Below are 9767 nucleotides of genomic sequence, written 5' to 3'. Positions count from 1 at the left end.
CTGAGCCCAGCCTTTTTTTTTTTTTAACATATTTTTTATTTTAGAATTATGGGATACAGTTAAGGTTTAGGTACAACTATCTTTTTTATTGCAAAAATACTTGGATACTTCATAACTAGAGACTCCAATGAGTTATGACACCAAGTTTGAGAACTGTCCTATGTATAAAATAATGAATATTTGACCGGGCGCAGTAGCTCATGCGTATAATCCCAGCACTTTGGGAGACTGAGGTGAGAGGATTCCCTGAGCCCAGGGGTTTGAGACCAGCCTGGGCAACTTGCTGAGACCTCACCTATACAATAAATCAAAAAATTAGTTGGGCGTGCTGGCACATGCCTGTAGTCTCACTTACTTGAAAGCCTGAAGGAGAGGGATGGCGTGAGCCCAGCAGGTCAAGGCCATGGTGGCTGTGAGCATGCCGCTGCACTCCAGCATGGGCGACAGAGTGAGACTGACTCAAAAAAACAAACAACATTTAACAGGCAGGCCAGGCCAGTGGCTTAGCCTGTAATCCCAGCACTTTAGGAGGCCGAGGTAATGGAGAGAGACTAAAAAAAAACAGGCAAAATTAAACGTAGGGCTCAACTTTTAGTCACTGGCTATACACCTAAACACTTTATATCTGCCTTCACAATGGCAAGTGTGTGTTTTTTGTTTTGTTTTTGATTTTTTTTTTGAGTAGGGGTTCTCATTCTGTCACCCAGACTAGAGTGCATTGGCACGCTCAACAGCCACTGTATCTTCGACCTGTTGGGTTCGGGTGAATTTTCAACCTCAGCCTTCCATGTAGCTGGAACCACAGATGTGCACCACCACACCTGGATAGTTTTTTGATTTATTGTAGAGATGAGGTGTTGCCAAGTTGCCCAGGCTGGTCTCAAACCCGCGGGCTCAGGCAGTCCTTTCGCCTCGGCCTCTCAAAGTGCTGGGATTGCAGACTTGAGCCACTGGGCTTGGCTGGCAAGTGCGGGTTTTATTGTTAGTACTTAATCTTCATGATAATTTGCAAAACATCATTTTTCTTTCAGGGCACTGTAAATTGGTCTGTTGATGATATTGTCAAAGGCATAAATAGCAACAATTTGGAAAGCCAGCTACAAGCTACTCAGGCTGCCAGGTAAGTCTTATTACTGGTGATAGCGTGAGTAATCTAGGAAATTTGTCTTTTTGATTATTTTGGCAGGAAGGGGGCAGACATTGTGAGTAAAGAAAAGTTAAGCCAATCATAGGCCTATAAAGTTTTTACCCAAGTGCCATTTCAAGTCACTGGCAGGGAAAGGAGGAAATAGTAAGTGGGAGTGAGCCATCCCTTTAGAAAGACAGATCCAAGCCAGGCTCGGTGGCTCAGCCTGTAATCCCGTGCCTTGGGAGGCTGAGGTGAGTGAATTGCCTGAGCCCGCGGGTTCGAGACCCTCCTGGGCAACTTGACGAGACCTCATCTCTATAATAAATCAAAAAATGAGCCGGGTGTGGCAGCTCGTGCCTGTACTTCCAGCTACTTGGAAGACTGAGGCGGAATGATCCCGAGAGCCCAGCAGGTAGAGGCTGCGGTGGCTGGGAGAGCCACTGCACTCTAGTCTGGGCAACAGAGTGAGACTCCAACTCAAAAAAAAAAAAAAGATTTCTGTAGCTTGACAGTGTGCAGAAGAACCCTTTTTCGCCCGGCTAATTTTTTTGATTTATTGTAGAGATGAGGTCTCGCCTGCCCAGGCAGGTCTTGAACCCGCGGGCTCAGGCAATCCACTCACCTCAGCTTCCCAGAGGCGCGGGATTACAGGCTGAACCACTGAGCTCGGCGAAGAACACATTTAAAGGCAAATTATCACTGAAAAGGTTTTTAACCTCACTAGCAGTCATGTGGATGCAGATTAACAATGAGAGTACAACCTTGTCAGATGGCCAAAAGTGTTCAAAATAGTGACAAGGTAGATGGCAGGTCTCTGCAGGGATGCAGAGAGGAGGGAAATCTCTATTGCCATCAGTGCTTCACTTTTGGACAAGTGGTAGGTAACTGCCACACATGTTGCACCGTGCAAGTAATCTGTTCGGCTTCTCTTAAGTTCCAGGACGTCTCTGCATTTTATTGCTTCACTTAAAAGGCTGCCTGTTTTAAGCTTTAAACTCTTGAGTTGCATTATAAAATGGCTTTTACACAAAGTACTTTCATGAACCACCTTCGACTTCTGTTTCTCTTTTTGTTTCCCTTAGGAAACTGCTTTCGAGAGAAAAACAGCCGCCCATTGACAACATAATCCGGGCTGGTTTGATTCCAAAGTTTGTGTCCTTCTTGGGCAGAACTGACTGTAGCCCCATTCAGTTCGAGTCTGCCTGGGCCCTCACGAACATTGCTTCTGGGACGTCCGAGCAGACCAAGGCTGTGGTGGAGGGAGGCGCCATCCCGGCGTTCATCTCCCTGTTGGCATCTCCCCACGCGCACATCAGCGAGCAGGCCGTGTGGGCACTGGGAAACATCGCAGGTACTTGGAGGAAAGTTCTACCTGATGGGTCCAGCAATGAGTGGGAAGGAGGGCCTTGCTCTGAGCAATAGTGACTCGTGTCACATGTTGGGCTTGCTTCAGGCCCTTGCCAGGGATGAAAGCGGCCTCTTTACAGGGTACCAGAGAGACATCTGAGTTGTTTGGGGCATTCCGCTGGGGATGAAAGAACCAGACAGGAAGCTGCAGTTTGCGTGGCCTTTCTTCCAGGTGACGGTTCTGTTTTCCGAGACTTGGTGATCAAGTATGGTGCTGTTGACCCGCTGTTGGCTCTTCTTGCGGTTCCTGACATGTCATCCTTGGCCGTAAGTTACTCCTGTCCATGAAGTTGCTCGTGTCGCGATTCTCCCTGTCTTCTCGAAGACAGAACCCTCACGGCTCACTTCTCTCCCTAGTGTGGCTACCTGCGGAATCTCACCTGGACGCTCTCCAACCTCTGTCGCAATAAGAATCCCGCCCCCCCAGTTGATGCTGTGGAGCAGGTTCTTCCCACTCTGGTCAGTCTCCTGCATCACGATGATCCAGAGGTGTTGGCAGACACCTGCTGGGCCATCTCCTACCTTACGGATGGTCCGAATGAACGGATTGAGATGGTCGTGAAAACAGGAGTAGTGCCGCAACTTGTGAAGCTCCTTGGAGCAACTGAATTGCCAATTGTGGTAAGTGGTTTACTCACAGATGAGGGTATGGGTGTGCTTACATAAGAGCATAAGCAGTGGATGTTAATATTGACATACTGCCTGTTTCAGGCCATGAGGGATTTCTGGTCAAAACTTTGAGGGCACAGAGTTCTTTTGGGTTATTATTTTTGAGTCGGGGTCTCACTCTGTCGCCCTGGCTGGAGTGCACTGGCACGCTCATGGCCACCGTGGCCTCGGCCCACTGGCTTCAGGCGATCCTTCTGCTGCAGTCCTCCAAGTAGCTGGAACCACAGGTCTGCGCCACCATGTCCAGGTAATTTTTTGATTTATTGTAGAGATGAGGTCTTGCCAAGTTGTCCAGGCTGGTCTTAAACCCCTGGGCTCAGGCATTCTCTTGCCTTAGACTCCCAAAGTGTTGGGATGAAAGGCGTGAGCCACCACATCTGGCCAGGTACACATTTTTTCAGAAGTGCTAGGCCAAAAGGTAACCCGCCAGCGTCAACGTTGTGCTTCTTTTCAGACTCCGGCCCTGAGGGCCATAGGGAATATTGTCACTGGGACGGACGAGCAGACTCAGGTTGTGATCGATGCTGGAGCACTTGCTGTCTTTCCCAGCCTACTAACCAACTCCAAGAGTAACATTCAGAAGGAAGCCACGTGGGCGCTGTCCAACATTGCTGCGGGCCGTCAGGACCAGATACAGCAGGTTGTGAACCATGGGTTAGTCCCATTCCTCGTCAGCATCCTCTCAAAGGTAAAAAGGTCTTGAGCTTTAGTCAGGGGATTTTTTTGTGTGTATTTGTGTACAACCTGAGCTTGGTAAGATTCTTGGTAGGCAATGTTGGGTTTCACTTAAGAGTCCTTTGCTGAGTAACGGCCGGTAACTCCTTTCACATAAGGTTGGACAGAACCCATTAGTACTTTAAGTTATTGTTTTTGTGAAACAGTACTTTCGGGATCTTATTTATACAGCTGTTCTGACATAAATCATTTCCTTATATTAATTAGGCAGACTTTAAGACACAGAAGGAAGCAGTCTGGGCAGTGACCAACTACACCAGCGGTGGGACCGTTGAGCAGATCGTTTACCTCGTTCACTGTGGCATAATAGAGCCGCTGATGAACCTCTTAACTGCAAAAGACACCAAAATTATCCTGGTCATTCTGGATGCCATTACAAATGTCTTTCAAGTAAGTCTTATTAGCAAAGAGGCTTTGTTTGAAGTTAGGCTCTGTAATAATTGGTTTACTCTTGAGGCTGGTGGAGGGAGGCAGCTAAGAATCAGAAACCACGCTTTTGATAAAACAAGTGATTGGGACGCTAAAGGAGATGACAGGTGGAGGACACGACCCGAGTGGACAGCAAGTCCTGTGTGGCCTGGCACACCTTTTTGTCTCTCTCTCTCTCTTTTTGAGTTGGAGTCGCACTCTGTCACCCAGGCTGGAGTACAGTGGCATGTTCACAGCCACTGCAGCCTCGACCTGCTGGGTTCAGGCGATCCTTCCGCTTCAGCCTTCCGAGTAGCTGGAACCACAGGGGTGTGCCACAGTGCCCAACTGATTTTTTTTATTTACTGCTGAGATAAGATTTTGCCATCTTACCCAGGCTGGTCTTGAACCCATGGGCTGAGGTCATCCTCTCGCCTCTGCCTCCCAAAGTGCTGGAATTACAGGCGTGAGCCATATTTTGAAGCAAGTGTGTTTCATTTGTGAATATTTATGTGTCTTTTAAAGTTGAGAAATTTAAAACAAAAAGTCTAACCTTCATGCCATTTCCTTTTTTTTTTGAGTTGGAGTCTCACTCTGTCGCCCAGACCAAGTGCAATGGCCGCTCCCGGCCATCGCAGCCTCGACCTGCTGGGCTCCGGCAATCCTTCCGCTTCAGCCTTCCAAGTAGCTGGAACTACAGGCACCCGCTACCATGCCCGGCTAATTTTTGATTTATGGTAGAGATGAGGTCTCGCCAAGTTGCCCAGGCGGGTTTCGAACCCGCGGGCTCAGGCAGTCCACTCGCCTTGGCCTCCCAAAGTGCAGGATGACAGGCTGAGCCACCGAGCCCAGCTGCTATCTCTTATACTCAGTGTTTTTATACCAATAAGTACTGTAGTCAGGGAGATCTGTTTTTAGCATTCTATAGGCCATTTTTGCCCTTTGACACCCTTCTGCACTTTGAGAAAGTGCTTTTACAGAATAATTCCCTGTTCCCATAACAGGCTGATTGAACTGGGATGTAGTGTTATTTTAAACATTACCAAAATGATTTTGATGCACAGAAAAGGTTGAGAGCTATTATTCTAAGATCTCTGGCTGAAAATAAGAGTTGAGTAGTTGCTAAGAACAGGTACAGATCTGATCATGCCGAGTATCAAAAAAATGGAAAATGGGTCTGGGCAGAGGCGAGAGGACTGCCTGAACCCCCCCCAAGGGTTTGAGACCAGCCTGGGCAACATGGCAGGACCTTGTCTTTACAATAAATTTAAAAATTAGCCAGGTGTGGTGGCTCACGCCTATAATCCCAGCACGTTACATGGTGGAGGCAAGAGTTTTACCCAGCCTGAGCAACATGGCGAGAACCTGTCTCTACAATAAATAGATTAACTGGGCGTGGAGGCACGTGCCTGTAGTTCCAGCTACTGGGAAGGCTGAGGCAGAAAGCCTGAGCTTAGCAGGTCTAGGCTGTGGTTATCTTTGAACATGCCACTGCTCTCCAGCCTGGGTGACAAAAAAAAAAATGTAAAATGGACATAAAACTATCATGATTGTTGAAGAAAGTGTTTAGTGCTTAATTATGTCTGACACATATCAGTATTTGAATTGTAGACGTTTTCTTCATTAAAACAACATTTGGAGCATAAACCAGTAGTACACTTGGAATTTTTTTTTTTAGGCTGCTGAGAAACTAGGTGAAACTGAGAAGCTTAGTATAATGATTGAAGAATGTGGAGGCTTGGACAAAATTGAGGCTCTGCAAAACCATGAAAATGAATCTGTGTACAAGGCTTCATTAAACTTGATTGAGAAGTATTTCTCTGTAGAGGTGAGTAATGGATGGTATGCTAGCATGTTGGGAAATACACAGGGAAGGCCAAGCCACGAGATGTTTTTCTCATACTTTAAAATGAGCCTTATATCCTCAAATACAGCAAAATATCAGCGTGTGTAGGACAGACTTCTTGTTTATGCCTCTGTTTGGCCTGATGATAACGACAGTCTTTTAAACTGAGATTTAAAGATTCGCCAGTTGACTTTCTTTTGTTTTGTTTTTTTGAGTTGGGAGTCTCACTCCGTCGCCCGGGCTGGAGTGCAGTGGCACGCTCACGGCCACCCCAGTGTCGACCTGCTGGGCTCTGGTGATCCTTCCAAGTAGCTGGAACCACAGGCACACACTACCATGCCCGGCTAATTTTTCATTTATTATAGAGACAAGTCTCGCCAAGTTACCTGGGCTGGTCTCAAACCCGCGGGCTCAGGCAGTCCACTTGCCTCAGCCTCCTAAAGTGCTGGGATGACAGGCTGAGCCACTGAGCCCGGTCCCAGTTGACTTTCAAGTGGGTGCTCTTGCGGGTCTTGGGAATGAGTCTGTGGTGGCGTGGCCTACCCTCACCATTCTCTGCCCAGTGAGCAGTCTCCCTTCCTGCTGAGAGGTTCTGTCCCGTGGTAGCTGTGCGTCCCCTCCCCTCCTGGGCACTGGGAACTGGCAGTTTCAGGAGCCTCCCTCCCTCTATCAAATAATAGAGCATGGAGCAAGGAAAGGCAAGATGCATGGGGACCCTCAAGAGTCCAGGCAGGCTTCTGCGGGGAGTCTCTGTGGTTTTATGTATGTTATGTTTGTCTTTTAAATATTTCCAGGAAGAGGAAGATCAAAATGTTGTGCCTGAAACTACCTCTGAAGGCTACACCTTCCAAGTTCAGGATGGGACTACTGGGACTTTTAACTTTTAGGCTGTCCATCTGAGGCGGAAAGCTGTTGGTTGTGTGCTGTTTGGTAGAAGTTTGTCTTACTGTGTCTCTGCTAAGAACTGTTTTTAAACGTGGTTTGTTATTGTAGCACTTTTTTCATCAAAACTATACTTGAACAGTTCCAAACTGTACATACTGTATGAAGCTTGTCCTCCAAATGGGTTTCTTATTTCTATGTGGAATTTCCTATCTTGCAATGTCCTGTAAATAAAGATTAAAGTCCCCCCTTTCTTTACTTCACCATGGCTAAGTGTGGCTGTTTGATTGGGGGCTCTCAGTGCTACCAGTGAAGGGCAGCTCCCCTGTGCTGTGGGGTTAGCCAGAGGCAGTCCTGGCTGCTGTCTTCACTTGAGGTGAGGTTTTTGACCCCATCAAGGACACAGGCGACAACTGTCTTCCCGCCTGATTTTGAGGCTTGTTGGCACAGACTTCATATCCTTTTTACTCCAGCCAGAAAAAAAAATCTTTGAAGCTTTTGCAGAAGTCCAGTGACGACTCAAGTCTCATTGCCCAGGGAGATGGGCTACAAATCTTTTTTTCTTTTTTTTTTTTTTTGAGTCGGAGTCTCACTCTGTTGCCCACACTGGAGTGCAGTGGACACTCCCGGCCACTGCAGCCTCGACCTGCTGGACTCCGGCGATCCTTCCACCTCAGCCTTCCGAGTAGCTGGAACTACAGGTGTGCGCTACCACACCCAGCTAATTTTTGACTTATCGTAGAGACGAGGTCTCGCCAAGTTGCCCAGGTGGGTCTTGAACCCGCAGGCTCAGGCATTCCACTCACCTCAGCCTCCCAAAGGCGCGGGATTACAGGCTGAGTCACCAAACCCGGCTTACAAATCTTAATCATAAATCCTGGGGCTGCAAGTGAAATTCATTCTTCCATCCTTCAAGGCTGACAGTTTCCAAGGTGAGTTCTGACTTGCATGTTGGTTTCACCTGGGAGTGATGACCAGAGGGTCTGATTTGTTGGTGAGGGTCAAATATGGTGTCTTCCCTTTATTTATTTAGAATTGGACTGTCACTATTGCCCAGGCTAGAGTGCAGTGGCATGATCGTGCTTCACTACAGCCTTGACCTGCGGGGCTCAGGTGATCCGCCTCAGCCTCCCAAGTGGCTGGAACCTCAGGCATGTATCACCATGCCCAGCTTATTTTATTTTATGTTTTTTATTGTAGAGATGAAGTTTTGCCAAGTTGCCCAGGCTGGTCTTGAACCCCTAGGTTCAGGCAATCCTCTCCCCTTCATTTCCCAAAGTGCTGGAATTACAAGTATGAGCCACTGTGCCTGGCCTATTTTTTAATTTTTTTGAGTTGCGGTCTCACTTTCTTGTCCAGGATGAAATGCAGTGGTACAATTCTGGCTCTCTGCTGCCTTGACCTCCTGGGCTCAAGTGATGCTTGAGAGTAGCTGTGACTGCAGACACTTGCCACCAAACATGCCCAGCAAATTTGGTATTTTGGGGAAGGATGAGGTCTTACTGTATTGCCTAGGCTGGTCTCAAATTCCTTTGCTTAAGCAACCCTCCCACCTCAGCCTCCCATATGCTGGGATTATAGACGTGAGCCACTGTGTCCAGCCATATCTTCTAGTGTGACACCTGAGTGCTCTTGGCCATGTGTGTTGTTACCCTAACTCCAAGGATGGCTGTTCTGTCACCAGAATGGGGGCTGGATTCTGAGTAGGACCCACGGTGTCAGCAGCAGGAGCCCTTCAGGGAACAGCTGTGTTGACTTGAGGGCAGTGTTAAGAAAGACTTCAAGAACCAGGCTCGGTGGCTCAGCCTGTAATCCCATTCCTTTGGGAGGCTGAGGTGAGTGGGTTGCCTGAGCCTGAGGGTTCGAGACCTGCCTGGGCAGCAAGACCTCATCTCTACAATAAATAAAAAAATTAGCCAGGCGTGGTAGTGCGTGCCTGTAATTCCGGCTACTCGGAAGGCTGAGGCAGAGAGATCACCGGAGCCCAGCAGGTCGAGGCTGCGGTGGCCGGGAGAGGCCACTGCACTCCAGTCTGGGCGACAGAGTGAGACTCCAACTCAAAAAAAACTTCAAGTCAGTGGTAACAAGTTTCCATGGACCTTCTCCCCCAGTTCCTCAATGTTTGCCTTTTGCAGATTTGTTGGGTTTGAGCGTCCCTCCCTGGAACAGCATTTTATTTTCCTTTTTGAAGTCGCAATCTAGAGTGCAGTGGCATGCTCAGCTCTGGCGATCCTTCCACCTCAGCCTTCCAAGTAGCTGGAACCACAGGCACGTGCCACCACACCCGGCAAGTGTTCTCATTTATTGTAAAACCGATGAGGTCTCATCAAGTTGCCCAAGCTGGTCTCAAACTGGCAGGCTCAGGCAATCCTCTCACCTCGGCCTCCCAAACTGCTGGGATTATAGGCGTGAGTCACTGCGCCCGGCCTGGAACAGCATGTTTAATGCTTCCTTTGCTGAGGCCCAGAACTAGAGGACACTGGGCAGGCTCCTTGCACGGAGCATCAGGCATCTTTTTGGACCCACGGGCAGCTCTCATCTCACGAACTGAGAAGCTGTGCGCCTCCGGCCTGCCCGCCCTTGCTATCCACCCAGCCCCTTTCCCTGTCCCCAACTGGGTCCTCACTTGGATACGGAATCCAGTCTTCAGCTTGAGAAAGGCAACAGAGAAGTGAGCCTGAACACCTGAGG

At 48.4% G+C, this 9767-nt stretch overlaps 1 protein-coding gene across 1 annotated transcript; it reads left to right on the top strand.

Moving 5' to 3' along the window:
• Positions 1 to 998: 998 nt before the first annotated feature.
• On the top strand, positions 999 to 7339 carry KPNA2 (karyopherin subunit alpha 2). Its single transcript, XM_021709783.1, has 8 exons — positions 999 to 1120; positions 2212 to 2480; positions 2709 to 2803; positions 2894 to 3157; positions 3660 to 3893; positions 4148 to 4330; positions 6027 to 6176; positions 6989 to 7339. The coding sequence occupies exons 1-8, from the start codon at positions 999 to 1001 to the stop codon at positions 7079 to 7081; spliced, it is 1410 nt and encodes a 469-aa protein (XP_021565458.1). The 3' UTR covers positions 7082 to 7339.
• Positions 7340 to 9767: the final 2428 nt, after the last annotated feature.

Source organism: Carlito syrichta, unplaced genomic scaffold, assembly GCF_000164805.1.
Source record: "Carlito syrichta isolate Samal-C Ts95f unplaced genomic scaffold, Tarsius_syrichta-2.0.1 Scaffold283717, whole genome shotgun sequence".
NCBI lineage: Eukaryota > Metazoa > Chordata > Mammalia > Primates > Tarsiidae > Carlito > Carlito syrichta.
This window is presented reverse-complemented; position numbering and strand designations above follow the sequence as displayed.

Excerpts from the sequence above, each read along its gene's own strand:
- KPNA2 (XM_021709783.1), top strand. The coding sequence starts at position 999 with ATGATAATTTGCAAAACATCATTTTTCTTTCAGGGCACTGTAAATTGG. Across the intron at positions 1,121-2,211 it reads CAAGCTACTCAGGCTGCCAG|GAAACTGCTTTCGAGAGAAA; the intron begins GTAAGTCTTATT and ends TGTTTCCCTTAG. Across the intron at positions 3,158-3,659 it reads CAACTGAATTGCCAATTGTG|ACTCCGGCCCTGAGGGCCAT; the intron begins GTAAGTGGTTTA and ends GCTTCTTTTCAG.